Source organism: Nyctereutes procyonoides, unplaced genomic scaffold (genome assembly GCF_905146905.1).
Source record: "Nyctereutes procyonoides isolate TBG_1078 unplaced genomic scaffold, NYPRO_anot_genome, whole genome shotgun sequence".
NCBI lineage: Eukaryota > Metazoa > Chordata > Mammalia > Carnivora > Canidae > Nyctereutes > Nyctereutes procyonoides.
Genome location: NW_026575040.1, coordinates 11,329,889 through 11,357,026, shown reverse-complemented (window position 1 = coordinate 11,357,026; position 27,138 = coordinate 11,329,889). Strand labels below are relative to the sequence as shown.

Below are 27,138 nucleotides of genomic sequence, written 5' to 3'. Positions count from 1 at the left end.
ATTCTCCTTCCCTCCTGCACAGCCTCATAAGACCTACACCAAGGACGCTTCCTGGAGGAGCCCACCCTTCCCAACCACAGTCTTTTGCGGCTGGAGGGTCTGAAAAGGCCACAGGCCAGGAAGGGTCAGTCCAAGTAGAGCACCGCACCCAGAGAAAATAAAGGTCCCATTTGGGTGCTACCCTGAGTGCAGGGAGCCTCCATCCAGATCTTTGGAACTCAGATGAGGAAGAAGTGAATCAATCAAAACCAGGGTGGGCTGGCAGGTGTGTGCAAGGAAGGCCCTTTCCCTCCAGGACTTCAGTTACCCCGGGAAGGAAGAAGACCCAAAGCGAGCCCTAGGGCCTGGGCCCACTTCGCCTCCTTCTCCCAGCTTGAAAACAACTACCCCTCAGTTGTGCCCTCCCGGCGGCCACCTACATCCCCTGGAAGCAAAGGTCAGAGAGCAGTTCCTTTGGATGACTTTTTATTTTGCATTTCATATATTATCCAGCTTCACATTCTCACAGGATCTGCAATTACAACAGCCACCTCGTCTCCCAAGTCTGAAAACGTCAAGACAGCCACAGCTGCGGCCAAAGGCAAAGCACTGATGTGCTCACGAAACAACAACAAAAAAATTGCACAATTTTTTTTCCTTCATTTTTCTGAAACGAACACCTGACACAAAGGCTCATTGCTGGAGAATGGAAAACCTTTTCTTCTTCATGCCTCAAACTAAACATTAAACTTATCTGACAAGGCGAACAAGGTCTCTTTAATAATTAATTGCACACACACACGAAAAATCCTTTATGATGCATAAATATTTTGTTACACAGGGTACAAAAATACTTTCACTTTTTGGTTGGTTTCGAAGTTCGGAAAGAATGAGGAGCACGGGCAGGGGTGGGGTGCGCTGTGGAGAGGTAAGCAAACCAGGCAGAGACAGGATTTTCTTAGCGGTCGGTGGCCCCTCTAGGAGGAGGTGGAAGCGGGGAACCCGGATTTGAAATGAAAAAGAAAACGCTACCTCTGTCAGGTGGTCGTTGCTGTTGGGCCTGGAAGCGCGTGGGGGTGGCGGGGGACCCGGGCTGTGGGACGGAGCGAGCTCCGGGGCTCGGTCCTCACGGAAGCAGGGGGATGTGTGTGGGGGGGGAGGTGTGGAGAGAGGGACCGGGAATGATGAACCGGTTGGTGGCCAGGACCTGTTGCTATGGTGACACAATGTGAGAACAAACTGTACACTCACATATACACAAGTTTAAGTGTCTTAATTCATGCCAGAAAACATGCAAAATTAAATGCCTCGTTTCTCTGAGGTGGAGCTAGGGAAGCAAGTCTGGACCGAGGTGGGGCCTCGCTAGGCCCCAGGGAGACCTGGGCTGCGTCTGGGCATCCCAGTGGGAAGGCCCCCTTCCTCCCGGGAGGCCTCGGCCAGGGGCTGCGGGGAGGGACAGGGCCCAGGAAGAGGAGGAAGCAGACAGGAAGCAGTCCACTGAGTCAGGCTTAAAATTCACAGTCTTTGGAGGGCAGCGGCAGCTCAGAGCGGCTTCCTCCCCAGCGGGGCAGGGCCTTCGAGCTGCGGGGACAGGACCTGGAAGGAGGCGAGAGAGGCGGCTATGAGCGGGGCGCGGGGCCGGAGCCGGACCCAGGCCTTGCCCCGAGAGGCTGCAGGACGGACGGCAGGGGTATGTGTGGGGAGAAGGGGGAGGAAAGCTGGCCACAGAGCCTAGCGGAAGCTCAGGGGAACGCGTGGCCCAGTGAGCTGCCGCGGCCCTGCGGGAAGCCGGGCCCCGGGCCACCTTCCTCCTGGGCCTCTGGGCCACACTTACTGAAGAACTAACAGAACTGCCGGTATTTCCATCCTTGCTGGGTGGTGTCAGAGGAAGGGTACCAGCGCACCTGCAAGAGAAGCCAACGTCAGGAGCTAGCTGTGCAGTCCCTTCTCCTGACCGGCGAGCCTTCGGGGTCCCTGCTGGCGTCCTGGTTCTGTCCTGACTGGCTGATGCCGGGCCAGGTACTCACCTCTAGGCATCATCAATTTCTTCATCCTGAAAATGGGAGCGCGCCACCTGACCTGCCTCCTTCCTGGGACTGAGGTTCCAATGAGAGAACGATCACAAAGGTGTTGACACTGCCCTAAGGCGATGTGTGTGTGCACCGGGTTGTGCCACATGGAGCGGGGTGGTGGGGGGGGTGGGGGGGGTAGGGGCACTGGTGCCAGCAATCTGCCCTCCCCTCTTAGCCGGGGGAGTGTAGCTCTCCTGCCATTGGGAGAACGAACCTAATATATTTTTGCTCAGCTTCCCAGTGTCCTCATCCACATATGGGACAGAGGTGACAAGGTCACAGGCGTCTGTGAAGATTAGGTGAGACAATGTATGAACACCTTAGAAACCAAAGCTGCCCTGGTCTCCAAGGGGTAGACTCTCAGTCGTCGGTCCCGCCCTTGTACGATTCTCCAAGGAAGCCAGGGCTAAGACCAGCAGATGCTTCCATCCCTTCCCAATCCTCCATTATCATCCTCCCAAGTCTAGAGATTTGTAACCCACCAGCTGAGCCCTCCAGGGGGGCCTGGCAGCTACTTCGACCCCTCCGGAGCAGTAACCCCAGAGCAGGATTCCCAGAGACGGGGCAGGAAACAATGTGCCCTCCCCTTCTAGGCACACCCTCCCCATGGGCCAGTCGTCTGGGCAGTGAGCTATGCTGGGTGCCAAGGTTGCAGGGAGGCCACCTGCCCCAGTTACAGAGAACATGCCTGCCCTGGCCTGACCCATGGCTGCCTGGGAGTGGTGGGGGCATAGGGCATTACAAGACAGCTCAGGGGCAAGGGCAGAGTGCACAGAAGGGAGCCTGGGGTCCCCTCAGGAAAAGGAAGGGATGGCACGCAAGAGCCAGCATAGAAAACAAGTAGCATGTGGACACACAGACAACTCCCCTGACGCTGTAGTAGTGGACTCAGTTACCCACTTGGCTGCCTGGAATCCCTGCCTCTGTAACAGAGACGATATGGAGCGATGCCAGGTCATCAAGGGGCTGATGGAAGCTTCCTGAGAACTTCTGTGTCTCCTTCAAATTTTGGGTGTTTTGTACACCCTAAGACTCTGGTCACCACATGCTCAGCAGCAAGTCAGAGGCTGGCTGCCCTACATGCCATACAGCAGGTGCAGGTCCTAGGCCACCTGTCCAATACCAGAATCTTTCCTGTGCTACAAGGATATGGCACTGCTCTCACCAGGACACAGGTGACACTCGGCTGCTAGAACCACCTTGATTAAGTGTCATACCGCACAGAAAATGCTGAGTTGTCCAGCCTCTGGGGCTGCTACCTTCTCTCCTGTCTCCACAACATCTGGAAGCAGTTCCCTCCCCTTCTGGCTGATGAGTGGGAGAGAGTGGGAGGACACCTCTCCTCCCCTTGGCTGAGCTGTGGGATGCGAGCTCAGCTGGAAGGGTGGCTGGACACTGAGCTTAAAAGAGGGACAACAAGGAAACCAGCATGGGGGCTACCAGCCAAGCCTGTGGCCCAGTCCAGCTCGGGAACCGCCCCCACATCCTGGGGGGGGCTCTGAAAACTGCCCCTCCCCCAGCCTCTGGCTGGTGTCACCCTGTAGCAAGAAGTCTGGACAGGCTGAGTGTCTTGCAGGGCTGGAAAAGGGGTGAATGTCAGTTAGGTGGGAAGGGCTCGGAGGCCTCTGACTCTCTCACACCTGGGGAAGCCGAGGCTTCCAGCAGCTGTGTAAGGGCTCCCTCGGCAAGCCTGCCTCATGGGGTTCCCCGCTCTCCCCACTCATTGCTGCAGCTGGCCTCCAAAGCAGCAGCTGTCCCCTTAGCCCGAGATGAACCACCATGTCCTTGGGGAGGAAGCAGAAGAAAGCCCCCACTTATGAATTTGGGACAGATGTGCCACCCAAGTGGACAGAACATACTTGAGGGGCTGCCTTTCCACTTCCTCAGACACCTGATAGAGGCTGGAAGTCGGGGTCTCTAAAGAAGCACCGTCCCTTCCTGCCCCAGCTCAGAACTAGAGACCCAAGACCCAGGGACCAGGGCCAACACATCAGGGAGTGAGTGATCAGTCTGTTCTCAGGGCCTCCAGTTGTTAATGGGGATTCTGGGGGTCCTGAGAAGCCACCCCACAGGGGTAGGCTCCCCCACAGGTGTAGGCCCCCCCACAGGGGCAGGCCCATGGGCTTCTAGAATGGCCAGGCTCCAAGAGGGCCAGCATTATAACAAAGAAGGAAGGGAGCAGGGCACATGAACTCAGTCCTCTCAGACCTTGAGACTGACTGAGAAGATACCCAGGGGCAGAGAAAGGAGTGAATCCAAGAAGAAATAGGAATAGCCTAGAAATACAGCAGCTTCACTCAACAGAAAGTCAACTAAAGGAACACTGAGGTTGGCGTGTCTACACTTTGACCCTGTAATAGTTCTAGGAATTTATAAGGAAACCCAGCAGGACAGGGACACAGGGCGCACAAGGGCGCCCACTGCAGCATGGCCTACCAGCGGCAGAGAAGTGCGTTAACAACCTAATTTACTATCAACAGGGAGCTGGACACATTTATACAATAGTGGGTTTGCGAGGCAACCAGAATGTAGGTCTACATTGACTGATGGGAAACAAGTCTTGATACTTAAGTTTTACAAAGAGTAAATGTCTAACTTTCATAAAAGATCCACATCTATGGATCTTATTATACCTGTGCACCCAACCACCTAGCACGCCTAAGGATTCAAAGCAGCAATTTTCAGGGGAGCAGGATCATAAGCAAAGGGAAAAGAGAACCCTACCATGCCCATTATACAGATCAGAAAATAGAGGCAAAAGAGTTCACATGACATTAAGGTCACCAGGGTGAGACAGGGTAAGAAGGGAAAAAAGCCACTGTCAATGATCCCCACGGATCCAGGCAGAAGTGGGAAATTAAGTCCGGTCTGAGAGGACCCTGGGATGCAAGGGGACACAGAATCCCTGCCTCAAGGCATGTGCCAGGCTCCAGCAGGCCCCTGCCACCCATACCTCTTGCATGCCTCACCCTTATCTTAAAGGGGAACATTCTATGAAGAGAACCAGAAGGTGGAAAAGATGGCCTCATGCCAAGACAGAGTGGGACTGAGCCATCTCCAAGCCCCGTCCTGCAGGCCGGGCCTGGTGGCCACATCCGGATGATGAGGCTGAGCTAGTGGCAGAGGGCATGCAGTCAGGCTGCGCATGTTGGGGAAGAGAAAGGAAGGACTGCTTTTCATCCCCTTTTGCTACTACCTTCTCTCCAAGTCACGTTCTTGCCCACAAGCACAGAAAGTCAGTTCTGTTGTTCCCCTGGGTTCAGAATAATGCCCTCGGGATCAATAGGTTCTACTTTCTTTCTTTAGGGTTTTCAGCCTCCACTTCTGGACAGCACCGCCAGGGCCCAGTGAGGAAGATCTTGGAAGGTAAAAACACACTACTACTGCCACTACTGGGAAAATATTCTCATGCTTTGGCTCAGACGGTGTTCTTTGCTGTTGCGGAGACGGATGTCCAGAGGTGTCGAGTGGCAGAGACAGAAAACTAGTTCCTACCTGGTCTGGTCTCTTGCCATTAGCCTGCCTCCTGGAAAATGCTGTTATCCTTTGGGGTGGCCTGTATCCCCTTCCCAAGGAGGCCAGAGATAGGCTCTGAGACACAATGAGGCCTCCAGACTCAGAGAAGACCCAGCGGGCACCAGACAGTAATGGACATTAGATGACAACTATGACAATCCGCACTTCTCCAGAATCCCTCTATGCTAATATGCAAAACACAAACACCTATCAAGTAGGTATGATTATCATCATTCAAAAAAAAAAATGGAGACACGGAGCGGTTAGATAACTTGCCCAAGGTCACACAGGTGTCGAAAGAGGCAGGATTTGGACTGACACAGTTGGACAGGCATCAACCTCTGGGCATGGACAGGGTGGGCGGAAGCTAGAAAGAGAGCCAACCGGAGGGCACGGAGCCCTGCATTCTAGAGTTGAAGGACAGGTCGTCGTGTGCCACTGCCAGCCAGCCAGGGAGCCACCTCTCCTTATTAACTTGCCGGACTGTCTCTGGCTCCCAACCTCTGCCTCCCCGTTGTCACGGCTGAGCGTCTCAGAGCAGATGCAGGAGAACCTCTCCACCGGATCGGGTCTTGCCCCCTTGTTTTACAGCTGAGGACAGGTAGCTAACTAGTGGCAATGCTGGGATCAGAGGCAAGGAGCCCAGCAAGGCCGCCGCAGTCGGAGTCCCTGCTTGGCCAGGAGCACTCCCGCCAGCCTTCCACACTCCGTGAGGTCAGAGGACAAGGACTGTCTTCCGGGCTCCCCACAGAACCTGGTTTGTGGTAAATACCCAAACATTTCCCTGCAGGGAAGGATCTTTACCACCTTCCTCCCCTGGATCGGTTTTCCAGCTGTTTGTGGTGCACAGCTGGGGAGTAGCGCCAAGTTTAACCTCACTTCTAACCTCAGCACGATCTCAAGTGGCCGTGGCCAAGGAGAATCCTGCCGCTGAAGGAAAACAGCTTGCTGGGGTAGGAGCCGGGTGGACCCAGACATGCGCTCCACCCTCCCTCGGGCAGGGTGCCCAAATTCTCCCACCTCGGCTTCTGGTTCCGGTGAACTTCTCCTGTCCTGCTCCTCCTCCTGCCCTACTGCCCTGGCTGGGCAACCTCCATCAACTGCACAGCTTGCCTGGCTATGTCGCTCTTCCCAAGGCTCAGCTCTTGCTCGGTCTACTGATCACAGGCCAGAGCAGGCTCGCCATTGCCGCTCAGCCCCGCTGTGCTGCCTGGTGGCACCAGGTCCACACCGCCGGCAGCGTAACCCATGACCGTGGCTCACCAGCCTCTCGGGCACCTGGCACGGCCCTCGGAGAGCACAAAGCCCTGCGGTGCCTGGGCCCTCCCGGCCCAGCAGCCCCCTCCCCAACTCTCCCCTAGAAGCGATGGTTCTCTCTTTCCCGCCCCAGCACAGGTTCACCACAGAGGGCGTCCAGGCTCCACGAAAACAAGAGCAAACACTGAGCGCTCAGGACCTTCCAGGTGCCGTGTTAACGTGATTCTCACAACAACCCTAGGGCAGATAATACTGTTCTCATTCTTCCAGACAGTAAAAAAGTCAAGACACTGAAATCTTTGAGAGCTTTCTGAAGTCTATAAAGACCAGAGAGGCAGAGGCAGGCGGCCTGGCTCCAGAGGCCACACTCAGGTTGGCTTTGGAACAGTGGCTCTGTCACCATGGGCAGTACGCAGCATGGTGCCCACCCGCGGGTGTTCAGGGGGTAGTAGGACCACACTGGGTCTCTCTCGGCACTCATGTTCTGCCACGGATCCTTGATGTGGCCTAACGGCTAATCCTCTCCCTCCCCTCTATCTGATCCCAAACCCTAAAGATAAGGTCATGGAAGAGAACAGTCCTGCTGCAGCTCTGGAGGCATGAGCAGCCCAGAGGCCACCTAGGAACAAAGTCTGGCCAGCTTAGAGCCTCCTCCCCCAGAGGAGCTTACCTGAGCGTGGAGGGCAGCGGCAGCAGCGGCAGTGGCAGCTGGGTAGGTAAATGCAGCAGGTGAGATGGCGGGGGTCAGCTCTGTGGTATACAGTGGGTAGGGGGCCCACGCCTCTGGGGACGCAGGGATCAGAGCAGCCCCCATGAGGTCATCTGCAATGGAAGACAACAGCCCCACTCTCAGAGCACAGGTCTCCCCTTCCACTACTCCATTCCAAACAGAGAAGGGGATCTATCACTGTGGTTGAAGCATAAGCTCCCCGCTGAGGCCAGACTTCCCCCAAGAACCCCCAAGACCAGAGAAACAAGCCCAGCTAACTTGACCCAGAATGCTGAGCATCCTGTCTGCTTCAAGAAGCCCTCAGATGGGCCTTTGCCCACCTCAACCAAGAGAACTCAGGAAAGGCTTCAGGGGAGTTGGATGATATATATGGATAGCTCAGGAGCTCAGTCTGCAGTCCAGCGAAGGCTAGGGGGCAGGAAGGAACCCCAGAGACAGGTGGCTGTGGACAGAAGCAGCCTCCTGGCAAGGACAAACTCCCTCAACAAGAATCTCGATGTCTTCCCTCTGTATACAGCTCTGCTCGGGTCCCCAGCTCGGGCCAAGTAAAAGGACAGCAGACAACAGCTCTGAGCACCACTCACAGGGGTCCCGTGCAATGAAGTGTGCTCCTAGGGCGGGGTGAGCATTGGTGGGATTAGGTGTAGCCATCAGCTTGTTCTTGGCCATCTTGGTGTTGGCTTTGGCAAACTCTAGCCTCAAGGTCTGTGGGTTCTCAGGATCAAAGCGAATACCCTATAAGAGAAGGAAAGCAAAGGAAGAAACTGTGGGACCCGGACTATCCACTGCAATGGGCACAGAGGGGCCCCAGGAAAGATCTTGCCTAGCGGTGTCTGGGTGGCTCAGTCATTTGTGCGTCTGACTCCTGATTTTGTTTTTTGTTTTTTTTTTTAATTTTTTAATTTAATTTTATTTATTTATGATAGGCACACAGTGAGAGAGAAAGAGAGGCAGAGACACAGGCAGAGGGAGAAGCAGGCTCCATGCACCGGGAGCCCGACGTGGGATTCGATCCCGGGTCTCCAGGATCACGCCCTGGGCCAAAGGCAGGCGCCAAACCGCTGTGCCACCCAGGGATCCCTGACTCCTGATTTTGGATCAGGTTGTGATCCTGGGGTCCCGGGACCACAACCTGCGGTGGGAGAGGAGTTCTTTTGTCTCCCTTTCCCTCTGGCATCTCCCCCTGCTTGTGCTCTCTCTCAAATAAACAAATAAATCTTAAAAAGAAAGAAAAGAAATGATCCTGCCTAAAAGACTCACCCATGCAAGGGACAAGACAGAGGACACATTGCTTAGACCTTGTGAGCAGTGGCATTTGACATAGATAGTGCAGCCAGGGACTTTGCTCCAGAGTGGCTGGGAAATAAGGCACATCTGTAGGCCCTTTTTTGGGGCGTGGAGTGGGGGAAGGTTTACAGGAGGTAGAACAGGAATACTCGTTGCCTAGAGGTCTGTGGGTCAGAGAAAGCCTGTTGTCTACTCACGTTCAACGCATTCTTGGCTGCTTCTGCTCCTGCTCGGCTGTCAAAGATCACAAAACCAACGGGCTAGTAGGAAAAAGAGAGAACACCCTTGCATCTCTCCCTCAAAATTAAAACAAAATAAAACAAAAACAACTTCTTGCCTATATCCTCCTTGTGTTTAGCTGTTACAGTAGAAGCTTCTCGCACACCCAAAGTCTCCCACCCAGGTTTCACACTGTGGGAAAGGGTGCACTGACAGAGCTTTATCCCACCGCATTAAACATCACCCTTTCCATAAATCTTTTTTTTTTTTTTAATGCATGCAGGTAATTAAGAGTAAGTTCCAGTGTTTTCCCTAGCAAGAAAGAGGATAGCAATGTATCAAGCACATGAGAAGGCTCCAGGTTCAATCAAGGGGCAACAGGTTGAAAACTTCTCCAACTTCATTCTGGCATGTTCACTCCAGACCCCAAACGGCCCCCCAAAGGACCATCAGAAACCAGAGCACAGCCACCATGTCTGTGTTCTTCAGCCCTGGCGCCAGGCTGTGGCTTCTCAAAAGCCAGAGGTGGAGGGACCAGGAGCTGACTTAGGAAAGGACAGGGGACCTGTGGAGGCTGCTCTCACATCAGCCCAGAACAGAAACGGGATGAAAGGGAGCAGGTCTCAGCTGCCAAACGCCTCAGGATGAGAAAAAGGGCAGCAGGCTCGGGTCCAAGTTCAGTAGTTGGTCTGGGCTGGGAGGGAAAAAAAAAAAAAAAAAACCACTTTGGAGAGAAATTACCTGTCTGGATGTGAGCTTGATCAGGGACCCTTCATAGCCCTGCAGAGAGAGGTGGTCATCACCAGGAAGGTCAGAAGCCCTTTGTTGTGCTAATCCCAGCCACTTGTGATGTCAGCCCCCCTCCTCCAACACCCAGTCTGCATCATTCTCACACTCGTCCCCCAACCCACATGGCCACCACCCTGATCTCTACAACTGTTGAGCACCCTCTGGCCCTCTGTTCCCTATCACATGGTCTAGCACACGGGGTGGGCATCATGTGGCAGCATTCATCACTTCATGCGTAAATTCCCGCTTGCTCCGCTGACTTGTAATCTGGAAGGACAGACCCTAGCTTGTAAAGTTTTCTCAAAACTTACACTGAAAAGTGTACACTGAATCTCAAAGATTCCTTATATGGCAAAGTCTACTGACAGTCTCTCTCGTTTCCACTTCACAGATGAGGAAAGAGAGTCTCAGAAAGGGCTAAGCAATTGGTGGGAAGCCACACGGGAATTAGCAGAACCAGGAGAGAACCAGAGAGCCAGGGCTGCGATCACTGTTTCTGATACTGTCCTCTGCCTTCCTGCTGCCCTTTCCAGGTCAGAGTCGTTCCTGATGCTTCTCCTCCATCCTAGGCTCTGCCCATGGGTGGCTGGGTCCAGACTCACCTTGAACGGCCGGAAGAGCAGGTACAGTTCTCTGGGTTTAATGTCCACAGGGAGGCCACTGACGAATAGCGTTCGCACCTGGGGACAGAGACCACAGCAGGCAGGGATAATGGGTCCTCCTTCAGGAAGGAACAGGAATCCTTCCAGAGGTGAGGGAAGAATTTTGAATATCCTGGGCTTCCTTTGGAGGCCAAGGCAAATGAACACTTGGCAAGTTTTTTTTTTTTGTTTTTTGTTTTTTTAAGATTTCATTTATTTATTCATGAGAGACACAGAGAGAGAGAGGCAGAGACACAGGCAGAGGGAGAAGCAGGCTCCACACGGGGAACCCGAGGCAGGACTCGATCCTGGGACTCCAGAATCACGCCCGAGTGGAAGGCAGCGCTCAACCCCTGGGCCACCCGGTGCCCCCACCTGCTTAAAGGCAGTTTAAGCATTTCACTTTTCAAAGCCCGTGCTGTATGCTTCCCTGAGACTTCAAGAAACCTATGGTGTCTTATCCCCAAAATTATGTAAGTCAAAATGTATATATTTTTCCAAATTACCAATGGACCCCTGGTTGAGAGGCTCTCTGCCTGGTCTAGAGAACGGATCACAAGAAGTCAGGCCACACTACACCCTAGAGGGATTTCCACAGATGGCCTAGCATGTTCACATCCGTCTCCGAGTGCTTCCTACACGGATGGAGGCTCTTCAATGGCAGGGAATGTGTTGTGCTCCTGCCTCTCTGCCCAGTCCTTAGCATGGTGCTGTACTAAATGTTTACTGAATAAGGGACCTGGCTAAGGAGTCAGAGATGGAACAAAAATGGGGGGTTTTGAAGAAGGAGTAGGATCTCACCAGCTTCAAGTGAGGCAGATGGTGCTCTAAGTTATGAGCCTTGCCCTCAACATGGCTACAAGCTGGTGGTAAAGCCAGATCTAGATGCCAGGTGTCCGTCTTGTAACTCTGACCAAACCCGACCTCCTGAACAGCGAGTGAGTTCCCTAAGAGGCCCAGCAGACACTCTAGGTCACCACTGCTACCTACATGTTGCTGGCACCAGATGCTAAGGTAGCAAGGCCAGATGAGCCAATAATTATAATTGGAAGAGAGGATCTTCCATCATTCAGGTCCATTAAAAAGTACGTATTAAAACTGTGGCTGAGTCATGAAAAACCCAAATGAATAGAGCTTCCCTATACACTGACTCCTGCTCTCAAGTAGCATCTCATATCACCAAGCCAAGCACAGGTCTTCTCAACCCATCCCTGCCGGGTTATGAAAAAGCTCACATGCCTCAGCCACTCCTATCCCCCGTGTGGCCACTCCTGAGAACATTTGGATGCCCTCCAGTGGCCACATCCCCTACTCCAGAGGCACCAAAGAATGTCCTTCATGCTCCAGTGATGGCCTGATGGACCCAGGCAATAGCCCTTTCAATGGCTTGAATCAGGAACCTGAGCAGCTAGGCAGTTACACCCAAGGCAGGTAGACAGACATAGACACATAGGACCCCCCCCAACCCCCCCAAATACACAGACCTCAACAACAGAGTCAGGAATGGTAAAGCAGACCAGAGTCACAGTCCCACCCACACAAGAATGACTCCCAGCCCATGGCTGATAGGTAAGGACAAGCTTCTTCTCTCACATACGGTTTTGCCAAGAAGCATCCCAGGCAAAAACCCTTGCCATTCGGGATGCATCTACCCCCTCTGGTCATGCATTTCCCTTGCCACACACACCTTTACTTCCTGGGATGAAGGTTCTGCACATTTCACATCGCTGTGTACACAGGTCTTGCGCATGGCCCTATTTCTAGAAGAAGCTAGAAAGACCTGGACAGCCCAAGCTCCAGGTAAACCCAGCTCCAGGACTCCAGAGAACAATGGTCCTCTACACCCCTCTGCCCTCTGATGAAAGGGCCTTTAATTTACATGTAAAACCTCAAACAGAAGTGACATGCTCAGGTCACCCAGCTTGTTCTTAAAAGGCAGCAGACCTAGGACTCAAGACCTAGGTCTTCGGACTGCACATCTGGGCTGCTTTTGGGCCAGCACTTGGGCACCCAGACCATCCCCCAAAGATGGACTGAAAGAGCACAAGCCCAGCCAGAACTGTGCTGGGCAGACCTGGATTGGTACTACTCCCTCCTCTTCGGGATGTGGTTTTGGTCAAAGACACGGAACCAGAGCTGCCCCACAGAAAGCTCTGCCTCAGTTCTCCCCAGGGGCCACCCATTTCACCCAGGCTAATTTTAAACCCTTCCTCAAATGGCTCCTTGCTGGCAGACCTCCCCTGGGGCCCCCTTAAATAGCAAGTTCTCAACACAAAATTTCCTGCTTGGGCTGGGGGTGGGGCTGAGGGTGAGGACAGGGGAGCTTTCCCTCATTCCCAGCTCGGATCCTTGTTTCCAGCCTCCCCTCTGGGCCAGATGACCCCTTTCCTGTTTCCATCTTTTAGGTTTTAAGTGTCCAAAATGCTACAAGACACGTCTTCCATCTGGCCACCTCTCAGGAAACAAGCTGAGGTCGGGCAGTTACGGATTAGGTGGTGGGTCCCCACCTGCCAGGTCACAGAGAGCCCAACCTGAATACTCTCTTTGGTTCTTACTTGATCTCCCCGGTAGATGATGTGCCCTCTGCCTATCCTCTTGTACAGATGGGGAAACTGAGGCCCAGAAAGGGCTCATGCAGCTTAGCTCACAAAGGAGCCAAGCTGGGTAAGACCCAGGCACCCTGACTTAACCATCTACAGCACCAGCAATCCATTTGCTGTGGGGACAGAGGGAGTGGCACCTTGGTGGCCTCATTAGCCTCAGGAGTGGGCAAAGAGCCGCCATATGTCCATTCAGTAGGCAGTCCCCTCCCTGGGCACTTGTTTAGATGACAGAGTGATGGAGGCAGAATGAGAAACAGGCAAACCAGAGGTGAAAGGAAGTGTAAGCTCGGCAGGCTGGTCAGCTACATGTGGAGAGGACAAGAGGCTGCAGAGCCCACCCCACCTCCCTCCATCCTGCTTCCGACCGACCGCAAGTCCCTGGCCCCAACTACTCCAGGTCCCAGACAAGCACCCAGATGGGCCTGTAACAAGGCCCTGGGTTGGGCTGCCCCTCAGCGTACCTCTTCCTCACTTCCTGAAGGGCACTCCTCTTTTGGGTCCCTCACTCCCTTTCCTTTCTCTGAAGTCTTATGGGGCCAGGACCCTCTGCCTTCTGTCATTCCCACAGTCCAAACTTACCCCCTCCATCTGGAATCGATAAAACCCCAGATAGGAGCCAAGTCTCCAAACTTTTCCATCCCCCAATGTGCCTAGAGTTAGGCCTCAGCATTTGAACTACGCACACCCCTCACCCATCTCTATGCACCCCAGTCCGTCCAAATGAGAAACTCCCAGCCAGAGACAGATGTGGCCCAGCAGGGCACGGTGACACCAGACATGGGGAAGGCTCTTGTTGGCTACACTGCAGTCTGCATCCCAGCTTTTTGCTTGGCTTGGGGAAGCTGTCTCATCTCTCCAGATCTCACTTCCTTCATCTGTACAACCCTAATCTCCAGGATACCTCCAGGTAGATCTCCATCTACCTCCAGGATAAAGAGTTCACTTTACCCTATGACCAGCACGTAGGAGAGGCTCAACAAAATGCTGGTTGAGGGACGTCTGGGTGGCTCAGTGGTTGAGTGTTTGCCTTTGGCCCAGGGCCTGATCCTGGAGACCCAGGATCAAGTCCCACATTGCGCTCCCTGCATGGAGCCTGCTTCTCCCTCTTCCTGTGTCTCTGCCTCTCTATCTGTCATGAATAAATAAATAAAATCTCAAAAAAAAAAAATGCTGGTTCACTTAGGGTTCCTGTAATCACAGCACTGACCTGGACAAAAACCTCCCCTCTATCAGGTACCATGAGCTATTTATTTATAAAGTTGCCTAGTGAGTCAGAATTGGATCCAAGTCTGTCTAGAGCTGGGAATGCAGGTGAGTCAACCTCAGGTAGTCACTGAATTCCTTACTGTTCCTCGTCCCTAGGGAGGGAATGGCCAACGTGGAAGGCACCATGGAGACTCGCTTGTTGGACACCCTCTTTCTTCAGATGAGGGAAATGAGGCTCAGAATAGAGGGGAGACAGAGCAAGCTGACAGTGCAGTCAGGATCCTTTAGGGGACAGCAGGGACAGAGACATACAGCTACCTCCCTAAGGCCTCGCCAACTAGTCCTGTGTCCCAGGCTGGCCCTGGAAACCACTCCTTCCATGCCACGACTGACGCCAGCCTCATGGCAATAGGGTGCAACGTTCAGAAAAGAGGCTGGGTACAGGCAAGGATTTGGGCACCAACTGTGGATTGATGCCAAGCTAGAAAGACTAGCCACAGAACCCATGTCCTGCCCTATTATACATGTTTAGTACAGGAATTCAATGCAAAAATGTTTTAAACGTATTTGAAGAGGGATCCCTGAGTGGCTCAGCAGTTTAGTGTCTGTCTTTGGCCCAGGGAGTGATTCTGGAGTCCTGGGATCGAGTCCCATGTCAGGCTCCCTGCATGGAGCCTGATTCTCCCTCTGCCTCTGCCTCTCTCTCTCTGTGTCATTCATGAATAAATAAATAAAACCTTTTTTAAAAATTTTAAAAAATAAAGTATTTGAAGAATGGGGCGCCTGGGTGGCTCAGTCGGTTGGGTGTCTGCCATTGGTTCAGGTCATGATCTCGGGGTCCTGGGATTGAGGATTTCCACACTGGCAATCCCCGCTCAGCGGAGAGCCTGCTTCTCCCTCTCCTCCCCACTTATGCTCTCTGTTGCTATCTGTCTCTCTCTCAAATAACTAAAATCTTTAAAAAAAAAAAAAAAGTATTTGGAGAAAACATAAGGGGTGGTTCATACAATCCCAGGCTACTGGAAGGCACTAAACTCGTTATCTGGGCCCTCTCCTTCCATACATTCCACCATCTCTCCAGAAGTATCCAGGCAACTCAAGGGATTATGTCCCCTGTCCTGAAATGTCAAAGGCAACCACAGTCCTTTTAAAGTGGTCTTTATAGCAAGTACAATGGATGGTGCTGGACCACAGCTACATCCTCAACACAGTTGGAAGGTTAAGTTTGGAACAGGGTAGGGAGAGTATTAGGGGAAAAGTGGAGAATCTTTAGAAGTCAGTGAAAGAAGAAACATGTTGAGAAACAGCTCTTCTGGTGGAACCTGCTAGAAGTACCAGATTCAACATGGACATGGAACTTGGCCAGAGGAGTGTGCCCATAAAGACACTGCAGACATGGCTACACGGCCTTCTTGATGGTCAGGAGCAGACTTGGCCTTGCTGGAGGTCCCAGCCAGCCCCAGGCCTGCCTAGAGGAACCAGACGGCATTCGGCACAACTGCGCCCCCCATCCAGCAGGCTCTGTGGGCCCCGGGGCTACTGCTCCCTTAAGCAAGTCCCTGCTGCCTGTCCTTCCCCTGAGCTGTTGGCAGAAAGGGTGGGGGAGGTCCAGTCTCGTGTAAGTCCACTCTGCAGGCTATCACTGGTCGTCAGACTTCCTGGGGTTGTCTAGCTCCCCCCTCCAGCTCGTGCTGGGCCTACAGTGCTGGGGCCAGGGAGAGTGGGGTGCTCCTCACCTCCTCCACAGGAGGCCAGAGCTCACTCCCAGTGCTCCAGGGGAGGGGCAGCATCTGAGCGGCCTCCTCCACCTCCAGCATTATTCTTGAGGCTCCTGTGGAGGGAATGCCCCCCAGAAGGAGCCTCTCAACCCACTTTCTAACCCCAGCACGTCAGGCTCCCTGAACTCCCCGGCTATTTCCTTCAGGTCTCAAACTGGAGGTGTCTTTCTCTCTCTCTCTCTCTCTTCGGCCCTCTGTAGCACTAAGATTACCTTCTAAAGAGAAGTAGGAAGAAGGGACTCTGACAATCTCATTCATATCTGTGTGCCTGATGTTCTTCCTTCAGACAAATTGACATTTGTTTCTAGATGTTCAGGAAAAATGAAATCAAACAAAAGGCTTCAGGAGCAAGATGATGGTGAGATATGAGGCACGATCCTTATAGCACAAGTTCTGGCTTCTGTGGGAAAGGCTTCTAGACAAGACCCACCCTCTTTCCAGCAGTCCAAGTGGACATCTCTTGTGGTCCTGGACATGTCCACAGGCAGACCTGCCATCCAGGGCTCCCAACTGTGGACAGTGGCTGCTCAGAGGTCTCCCTCCTCCCCAGCAGGGCACACAGGGCACCCAGCTCACATGGAGGCTGTACAGGAGCTAAAGGAAGGGGGCTGTAAGGGGACAGGGAACACCATCTGGGTCTTCTATACGAGGAAAACTGCCAATCAAAGCTTCCATGAGGCACAGGACTAGGCCAGCAGTCGACCAAGACCCCTCCTCCAATAAAGAGGACCCCACACTCAGGCTAGGGCCTGGCCGCTCTGCTCTGTGGGTGCCTTCCTTCACAAAGAGGGACAGGCCTGATGCTCAGGGCCCGGTAGCTTCACCTCGCCCCAACCTTTTTTTTTTTTTTTTTTTAACTGTTTGCCCCAACCTTTTTGACACAAGACTCCCTTCATTAAGCATTAAACATTCAACTTTGTGGTTTAAGGGCCACAGCAGAGTATTGTGGCTCAGAGGATAGGCTCCATAAGTTCCAGCTTTTATTATGAGACAGAAAGGGTCAACGCTGCTCTCAGAAACAGTGGAATGCTCATGGATATTAAACTCTCTCATCTTTTGACTCTGAAGGACAGCCACAGCCTTCTTCAAAACCCCAGCCTCAGGCAGCCCGAGTGGCCCAGCGGTTTAGCGCAGCCTTCAGGCCGGGGCGTGATCCTGGAGACTCGGGATCGAGTCTCACGTCGGGTTCCCTGCATGGAGCCTGCTTCTCCCTCTGTGTCTCTGCCTCTCTCTCTCTCTGTGTCTATAATGAATAAATAAATAAAATCTTTAAAAAAAAATTCTCCAAAACACCTAACATAGAATTAATAAAAACAAAACAAAACAAAAAAACCCAGCCTCAGAATCTCCAAGATAGCACCCTGTCTAGACTTGAGGGACCACCTGCCCGGAGGACAGGCCTTTCTCCACAAAGGATGCCGAAGCAGGAAACATCAGGGCCACCAGGAACACTGTGCCCTAGGAGACAGACCCCTGCCTTCCAGGCAAATATCTGCCTCAGGGGGATGGGGCATGAGGAGGACACATCCGGGGACACTGGACTGTGGGCAATAGATGCCTCCTGCCAAAGAGATAAAAATGACGTTTGAAAATGGATTCTTTGCAGCAATCCTGTAGCACCTCTGGAAGCTTGAATTCAATCTGGAAAGGAGGAACTATTTCAACTGTCCATTACATCCAACTGCCCAAGTGATGGGCTCGCTCTGAATCCCCACCTACTCGCAGCTTAGAGAGAGCTCAGGTATCATCTGGATGGAAACCACCATTTCTGGATGGAAACCACCATTCAGGGAAGGGAGCCGGGGGAAGAGTCCAGAAAGGGAAAGACCAGCCTCTCACAAGCCCCTCCCACATCCTTCCCGAATTCCCAGCCCACTGAAGCAACTGAAAGGCAGAATATTTGAGCTGGAAGAAACTTTCAATGAGGAAACCAAGGCCCAGGGGTCCAGCAAATTGCTCCCCCTGACTAAGCATTGACTAAGCATGTCAAGAAGCAGCCCCAGTGTCCCCAGGTGCTCATGGGTCAATGCTCCTTTGCAGACCTTGATCTCAACACACCAACTTCCTCAGACCCCAGTCAGGTGGGCACACCTTAGCCTCTGAGCTGAGAGGACAGAAGCAGCCCCCAGCCCCTCGCAGAAGGCTGACTTGGGGTGGGGGTGGGTCCTACTGGATGATCCCATGCTTAGTCCTTAACAGAATTAATCACAGGCAAGTCAAAGGAAGATGGACAGACTGCTAACTCCCAGCAGCTAAGTGGAGATGGCCTTGTGCCCGGCAGACTTGCAGGCAGGAGTGGGAACAGGGTCACACACCTGCCTCAGACAGGGCCCCAGAAGCCCCAAGTCCGCACGGAAGCCCAGGCCACCCCATCTACCACTCCCACCCCCACTAGCTGGACCCCGGGAGTTTATGAAGCACAGCTGTGTTACATACGGCTTATGGCTTCCCTGAAACAAAGATACGAAAGGTCCCTTTTCCTTTTTTTATTTTTATTTTTTAAGATTTTTATTTATTTGAGGGAGGGGGCAGCAAGAATAAGTAGTGGGAGTGGGACAGAGATGGACAAGCAGACTATGCACTGAGCATGGAGCCCCATCTCTGGACCCTGAGACCACAACCTGAGCTGAAATCAAGAGTCGATGCGTAGCGGTCTGAGCCACTCAGGTTCCCCCTAAAAGTCCTTTCTAAGCTTATACCGGCCATCATCACCCCAACCTCTGCTCTGGCTTCTCCAAGGGGAAGAAACTCCATTGAGATTCATGACATTGGACTCAGGCTAAGCCTCCTGCTCAGCAAGCATTGCTGATCGGATGCAGAAACAAAAGAAAAAGAGCCTCAAACCAACTGCCAGGGAGCCTGGGTAGAAATCCCAGCCTGGCCACCAGCCAGGCAGGTGGCTTTGTGGCCTTCCTCTGCTGCCTCAACGACGATAAAGAGGAAGGATGCACTGGCCTCAGGGTCCTTCACACTCCACCTTGTAAGAGACCAAGGAAGCAGGAAAGGTTACTGAGTCTTAGAATAAGGCTTGGGCACTGTCCTCCATCTGCTCAGAGTTTAAGCACTCCCCTTCTGCCCGTAAAAAGGCAAAGAAAGTGGTGAAAAAGGGGATAGAGAATGAGAGGGTGACAGAGCAGGAAGTCAGCAGCCAGGCCCTGGGGGTCTGGAAGGGGTCTCTGCTGGGGCAATGGTGGGGTTGCCAAAAAGAAGCCTCAGGGCAGTCTCCCACACAGAACTCCCACCCAGAGGTCTCAGCGGCCAGGGTTTTTTCTTCTGTGCATGGATGTAGAGGGCGGGGTGGGGGATGGTTTCTGCCTGGGTCCCAGGCCTAGGCTTGGCACTAGCAGGTCGCTCTTACCCCTCCCGGGGGAAAGAAGTCCCTCTGAGTGGGGCCACTTGACGAGAGGTGGATGGAATGTGGTGACATGGCCCGCAGACGCAGGACTTATAAGGGCTGAACAAGGCCACAGGGAAAAAGAGCAAGCAGATACAGCCAGACAGTGGATGTGAACGGAGACACACACTCCCAGAAACCCAGGGCTTCCCATGCGCCCTCGGAGGAGCTCGGGGCTGCTCAGCTCCTAGGCTAGGACACTGCCCAGCTTCCCCCCACCCAAGACACCTCCGATGCCATTACTCTGACCTGGTGTGAAGCACCAGGCTTAGGATATGTTGTACATCGTTTTGCCTGCCCCTGCTAATTACAGGTCCAAATCACAGGGTTTGGCTCTCGGGCTCTTCTCTGGGCAGCACTTTGTGGCTTCTTGGTCTTTCCTACCTACCATCTGGCATGTGAGGCTGACAGTCCCTTGATGTAACAGGCAGGGCAGTACTGGCCCATTTTACAGATGAAGAACCAGCTCAGGGATCAGGTGTTTGGCCAGCTGGTGGCAGAGCTGGCAGTAAAATCCAAATTGCCTGGGAAGTTGAGGCATTTCCCCTACAGCCTGCAATGTGTCCTAGAGTCCAGACTGTGGATGTATAGGGGTCAGGGGAACCAAGCTGGGATGGTAAGAAGTTCCCTAAAGGGTGGGATAGGGATGGATATGAATTGAGTTTTAAATAATGAGGCTCCAGACCTCATACTCCAAGCTACTTCTAGCCCCAGGAACAGAAGACACAATTTCTTGGGGACATACCCAGTCAAAAAGCCTGTTGTGAGCACAGCCTACACTTCATTTATAGGGAACCAGACCAAACTGCATGAACGGCACCATGCAGACTCAGTGCTATGGCTGCGTGACTGTTTTCCATTTGGTTCCAGACAGTGCCAGGGGCCAAGGCTTTCAGAGGCAACTCAACTGGCAGGTTCACAGGGCCCCCCAGCATGGAGGTCTTCAGGGCAAGGCTTCCCTCCCTCCTGTGCCATCCACCTCCCCTCTGTTCCTCCTGGTGCTGTGTGGTCAGCCAACACAAATCTACTGCTCATTCCTGCGCCTGGCAAGGGTTGCAGCTGTCACCACTGCCACACACCAACCCTGGCATCAAAGTCTTAGCCTGGGGGAATCTCATGCCCCTCCCCCAGCTCCAAAACCAATTCCTCCAACCCTTAAGCCACCTGATGTTACACCACTGTGAACACAGAGCACTGAGCCTACCATATCTGCCCACTACGTGAAGGAAGAAGATGAGGCCCAATAAGAGATGTTTCCTAACCTATGCTCCTGTTGGGAGAGGCTGTTTGGGAATGGAAGCTGCTTCAAGGGTCTGCACTCTGGTTTGGAGCTCCCCTGTCACAAACATCCCAAGCTGTGCCTGGATATGGCCACAACCATATGTCAAGAACGAGAACCAGTCTGAGCAAAAGTTCAATGAGAACATTTCAACAAATGTTCTCAAAAAAGGGTCCAGGTCCTATTCCAATAACCTCTCCGGACACTTCCTCCACCAACAAAAGCCCAAGACCCATTTGGGGAGGGCAAGGGTGGCTCACCAAAAAAGTCTAGGTATTCCAAACACTCCTCCCATGGCCTAGTCCCTTTCTCCCCGGGAGTCCCAGGCCTGTTCAGAACTATACAGGCGGCCTTGATGACTTGTGACAGACAAGAGCCTCTGCTCAGTGGGCCATAAACTAAAGGCCATGGTGGATAGGCCCAAACAGACCTTCCAATACACATAGCCCCTGCTATGCTCCAGAGGCTCCTGGCCCAGATGGATCCACCAGCCAACTCTTCAGGAATTGCTGTCTCTTCTGTCAGCTTTGGCAAAGCTCAGAGGTAACCATATTTTTTCCCTCCAAGGATAGCATCGGGGAAGCAGCAGAAAAAGGGAGGCCATGCTGTCCCTGGGCAGGGAATAGGGGTTCTGAAAGACAGAGCCTTGTGTGGTATCTATAGCTCCTGCCTCACGGCACCATGGTTTTTGAAGTATGGTGACAGGCTCTGCCCCACTGCCTCATGGCTTTGCCAGGGGTATGAGGACCCCTCTGAGGCAGCCACGGTCAGGGGATGGCAGAGAAACTAGCAAGTTATCAGATGTCACTGCTATCTAAAACCAGTGGCCCAGCAGAAGCTGGGGGCCACTGAGTGGTGCCAGAACCTAGCACTGTAGTTCAGTTCTGGATAACCAGAGGTTGGAGGCCACAGACCAGCAGCCCAGCCCTCAGGGCAGGCGGGCAGGATGGACTCCTCTCACTCTCAGGACTGCCTGGAGGCCCAATGGGATAAATAGGTGGAGAGCATGAGAGCAAGAAGCGAGGCATCCCACACTTCACGTCTTAACTCTACTTAGAGCACGCCACTGGAGATGGGGAGGAGAAGAAACCAGAATGTCCAAATGCTTAATAGGATTCAAAAGCTGGTTCTTACTGGGATAAGCTAGGAAGGCTGCCCATGTGCAGGGAAGGAGGAGATAAGGAGACCCAAGAAAATGACCCCCTCCCCCATGCACAAAATGACAGGCAGTCACTTTAGAGTGGGTACGAAGGTGGGCCAGGGAGAATGAAAGCAGTAAGCCCCCATACAGGCAATAAGGGGGTGTACTGCCTGTAGACAACTGAACAATAATAAAACGGACTTGATCTGGTTTTACCACCCTGGGATGGCAATTCTAACCTGTATCTGTGTTAAAATGCTCCTCCTACAAGGGCTGCCAGCTTCCATCACCCAGTCTTCAAATACCCTCAGGGAACTAGCCTGGAGCAGCAGTATCCAAAGCTCAGGCCTCAAAAACTTTAGTTGCAGGACTTTTTTGAGACCCCCCCCCCAAAAAAAAACCCTAATATAAAACAGAATAGCAGTTATACTGTGTGGTTAAGGGCAAAATCTAGGTTAAAATGCCAACTTATCTACTTACTAGCTACATGAAAGTTTTAAAAGATTTTATTTATTTGAAAGAGAGTGAGGGACGCCTGGGTGGCTCAGCAGTTAAGCGTCTGCCTGCCTTCAACTCAGGGTGTAATCCTGGAGTCCCGGGATTGGGACTGAGTCCCACGGTCCCTGCGTGGAGCCTGCTTCCCCCTCTGCCTCTGTGTTTCATGAATAAACAAATCAATAAAATCTTAAACACACACACACACACACACACACACACACACACACACACACACGTGAGGGGGAGGGGCAGAGGGAGGAGAGAATCCCAAGCAGCAGACTCATGCTAAGCACTGAGGTAGATGTGGGGCTCCATCTCAGGACCCTGAGATCACAACCCGAGCCAGACGCCCAACCAACTGAGCCACCCAGGCGCCCCTACACAAAAGTTATTTAACCTCTCTTGATTCCTCATTCTTAACAAGGCGATGACAATAATGTAGCAATTCACAGTGCTGTTGGGAAAGTTCAAGGAGGTAAAATGGTAAGGTACTTAGAATAACGCCTGGCATGAATACTGTGACAGGTTTACCATCATTAGGACAGCCTATTAGGTTATTTGAGCAGAGAAGTCACAACCCCAGCAACCCTGAGGGAGGAAGAGGACCCACAGCCTATAGAATCTGCCTGAATCTACCTGCCTGGGCCCTGTCTCCAGGTAAACGGCCAAAAGTACAGATGCCTCCCTTCCCTCATACAAAACAAACAAAACAAAACAAAACAGCTTACAGATAGAGCACCAAAACATCCCAGATTCTGTCAAGTATTTTTCATGGCAGAGAAATGGCAAAGTGGCTGAATCACACGCTGGACCCCAGAATTCCTTCACCTTCATCTGGAGTGCTAACTGTGGCCCATGCTGCCAGGGACTTGGCTGGTTCCTCAGATGTCTAGAAGACACATGATGGACCCAAGGGTGCCAGGCCTGCAAGGAGCCATGTTGGCCCAGTTACACTGGATGCAATAGACAAGCAGAGATGGGAGTGGGAGGGGAGCGAGGGGCCAAGACTCTCAGGTCAAGCTGTACTTCTGTGGCTGCCATTAATGCCTGCCTTTCTATAGGGTTTAATGCCAGCCTTTCATTAGGCTGGCAAAAAACTTCTTTAACTCTTAGAAACCTGAACTCTATCCACTCAAGATTTCAAATATTACCTTTGCTCCCCTCACCCTGCCCCAGCAAATTACTGTAACTTACTATTACCTTGTATTTTGAACTTAAAGTCTCCCGTTTTCAAAATAGAGTATGTTTTCAAACCATAAGCAGCCCTCCCCAGAAACACTGTAACCCTCTAGTCAGCCCTAAAGAATCAGGCTTGCTGGGATCTGGGGATCCCCAGCATCAGAGGCAAGCCTGTCCTGTGCTACTGTATCACCTCACCTTCCTGATCTCCAGCACCAGGCAGGACCCACCTGGGTTAAGGCATGACCTCTAGGCTGAAAGGGATACTTAGCTCTGCCCCTGTAGACTCTCTCCTTAATTCATCGCTGCCGTCCTTAGTTTCAAAGGGTATCAAACAGTACCAGAGTTCCTAACACATCTCCTTTCCAAGTGGCAGAAAAATGATGATTTTCCCCCACTTTGCATGATCTCGGGACTCCTCGTAGTGTGGACTCCAGTATTGCTGCAGCCTAGCAAACTACTGGTAGTCATGTGGTTCCACCACATACCTCTCCCTTTGACATTTGCTATTCCCTCTTCTTGGAATGCTTTCTGACCGGCACAGACCTAACAACCTCCTACCCAGCCACATCTCAGGGAGGCCTGATCTCTACCTTCTCAGGGGCACCACTGCATCACTTGCTGATACTCTCTTATTTTATCTACCATTGCATTTAACATCTCGTCCTCCCTTCCTTCTCATTTTCTACTCTGTGATCTTTCCCCTCTAATCCTGCTCCCTGGTCCAGAAAAAGAACCTGATGCCTGTGATAGGGTCATGAAGCCCCCATGCATAGGGTAGCAAAGCAGAGGAAGTCAAGGCCATACAAAGGAGCTTAAGATGAGCAGCCCCACTGATAGTCCCTTCTGGAACTAAAACAACACACCCCTTTCTCTCCAGCAACCTAACACTCTTAGGAATTGAAGTCTTGTGGTGGGCAAGTAGGATTCCTTGATTTTCTAGGTTTGCTTTACCTAATCTCCAAGAGCCAGCCTGGCTCAGCCATGCTAGTTAACTACCTCTGCCAACACATTCCCCGGATGGTGGCTTCTGGGGGATGCAGAAACGACTGCCTAAGGAGCATCTAAGCTAAAGGGATGGAATCCAGTTCCAGTCCAAACCATCAATTCGAGAAGGAACCTCAGCAGAAGAGCTCTTGGCCCAGAAATCTAATGAGAGGAGGGGCTCATTCTTGCACTTACCTGACTAGAGCAGACACCAGGATCCAGGAGATTCCCAGAACCTTAATTTTGGACTTCTGTTAAACACAGGCCCGGGCCGCTGCATCAGCACCTGTTGCAATGATTCCCTGAACCTACAGGGCTGTAACCCAGTTCTGCGCCAAGGAGGAGTTCATAGAGATTCCATTTCTTGAGGTTTCTGCCCTCTTTCTCAGAAAAAAACACTTAGAAAAAAAGTGACCAATACTTCAAATGCTTTCTCTAAGAATTTAGCTTGGCCACAAGGTTCGCCCTTCCCACTTCAAAGGGGTAGGTCTGAGGGTCAGCCCACCTCTTGGATGAATTCCCTGCTGAAGTCAACCATCTAGCGTCAGTGGCATTCTGGGTCTTTTCCCAGCTTCACAGGAGGAGGCTTCTCCCCCCCCCCCAATTCCAATCCACAGGAGGCCAAGTCGAGATCCCCACACGCACACCAGCAACCCTGTCACCCTCCCTCGAATCTCAGGGGAGATGCTGAACAACCAGGTAGAGTCAGGATGGGGTTAAGGTTCCCATCAGTGCCATGGGCCTGTCAGCACGTCAAGGTCCAAGGAGGACAAGGCCTTCAGGGGGCAAACCACACCACTGCACTGGAGCCCACACAACACTGGCAGACAAATGTCAGGCCCTCCCCGGCCACCCTTCAAGAGGGAAGAGTTAGATATTCCCCCCTCCTCCCTCAAAAAAAGTGAGATCTAGACCTAGATTCTCAAGATGCCATGCCATTGGTGGACTAGGGCTAGCAGCAGGCCTCTGAATTACTAAGAGTGGGAGCTGGTGGTGTGACCCTCCCACCATCCCTCCCACAGTGAGGAGCCCAGCCCAGCAGTGGGCCACCGCCGCCATTCTGCACCAAATCTATAGCACGGCCACCAGCACCACCGCCACCACCACATTGGAGCGGGGTAGCAACACCAGCCCCCACCAGGGGCTCTGTGGTTTCTCCCCCAGACCAAGGGGAAGGGACCTCAGGGTGGATAACTGGCCCTTGGTTTCCTGGGCAAGGGCTTGCCAGGGCGCGGCAGGAAAGGTCTCTTAGCCCTGGAGTGACACAGCAGGCCAGAGGCCCTTGGAGAGAGCTGCAAAGCCTGTCCCCTTCCACAACAGTTTTTGTCTCGTCAGGCCCAGCTCCTGGTCTCCATTTGCCGCCCGTAGCCTTAAGGCTTATATCCAGCACTTCACCCCCCCACACACACACACACCCTCCCCGATTTCGCCATCCCATTAACCACCCCAGCTGCTGCTGATTCCACGAAGCCGACTCACACTCCCTCCTCTTTAGCACATGTCTGGTGGACAAGATAAGGTCGCCCCTCCTTGTAGAATCCCACCCAGGCCGGCTCTGGGGTCCCGGACTGCCTGCCCGGGCAACTCCGGAGAGAGGAGGCCCGGGAGCCGAGGACCCGCAGGCATCCCCTTCCTAGCTCTCGTTAACGGCCCGCTGACCTCCTTGCCAAAGCCCGGGTTCCGGGGCTGCACGGAAAGTCCGTCCACCCCCGCGACTACAGCGAACCAGGGAGCCGGGCGGACGGGCCCGGGCCTCCAAGGTCACGGGGAGGGGTCAGGGTGGAAAGTGCAAGGGCGTGAGGCTGCCGCCCGCCCGCGGTGCTAATCCCGCTCAGCTCCTTCCAGCGGCGGCGGGAGTGCGGGCCTCGCCGGGGAGCGCCTCGGCACGGGGGCGCGGGCCGGGCCGGGCGGGGAGCAGAGCCCGAGGGGCGCGCGCGGGGCAGGCGTGGGGCAGACGCGGCGCCGCTCGCCCACCGCGGGGCGCACGGACGGCGGCCGGCGCGCGGCCCGCCCCGAGCCCGGGAGGGCGGGGAGACAATGCCCGCCCGGCGGGGCAGTCCAGGCCGCGCGCCCCCGCCCGCCGGACACGGGCTGCTCCTCCCCGACCGAAGGGCAGCGGCGGGAAGGCGCCCGGAGCGGCTGCCAGACCAGACCGGCCCCGCGCGGCGCGGGAGGCCCAGCGCGCCCCGTCCCCCGCCCACCTCCGCGTGCACTTCGCCCCGACCGGCCCCGGGGCCGAGACCCACCTCCTCCTCCAGAGCGCCGCCGGAGCCCGAGCCCGTGCCGGTGCCCGTGCCGGTGCCGGGGCTGTGCTCGCCGTCCGGCTTCAGGTTGCTCATGGTGCGGGGGGTGGGGCGGGGGTGGCGAGGGAAGGGAGCGCGGAGGGCGAGCGCGGCGCCCGGCCCCGGCGGGGAGGTGGGAAGGGGCGCGGCGAGCGGTGCGCTCCGGGGGTGCGGGCGGGGTGGCGGTGGGGGCGCGCGGGGCGGTGAGAGGGGCGGCCGCCGCGGCGGGCCGGGGTCACATCAAGTTTGGCGGGTGCGGGAGGTGGGGAGGGGGTGCGGCGGGGGAGGCCCTCGGAACCGG

The 27,138-nt window shown here is 53.8% G+C and overlaps 1 protein-coding gene across 2 annotated transcripts; it reads right to left on the bottom strand.

Moving 5' to 3' along the window:
- Positions 1–457: 457 nt before the first annotated feature.
- Positions 458–27,100, bottom strand: RBPMS2 (RNA binding protein, mRNA processing factor 2). Of its 2 annotated transcripts, XM_055319920.1 has the most exons (8): positions 26,802–27,095; positions 10,452–10,529; positions 9,802–9,840; positions 9,039–9,101; positions 8,139–8,289; positions 7,495–7,646; positions 1,814–1,883; positions 458–1,575 (listed from the first exon to the last, which is right to left on the bottom strand). In XM_055319920.1, the coding sequence occupies exons 1-7, from the start codon at positions 26,892–26,894 to the stop codon at positions 1,821–1,823; spliced, it is 639 nt and encodes a 212-aa protein (XP_055175895.1). In that variant the 5' UTR covers positions 26,895–27,095; the 3' UTR covers positions 458–1,575; positions 1,814–1,820. The 2 variants fall into 2 exon arrangements, with proteins under 2 accessions (XP_055175895.1, XP_055175896.1); XM_055319921.1 differs by lacking the exon at positions 1,814–1,883 and having other exon boundaries at positions 26,802–27,100.
- Between the last annotated feature and the right edge of the window lie 38 nt (positions 27,101–27,138).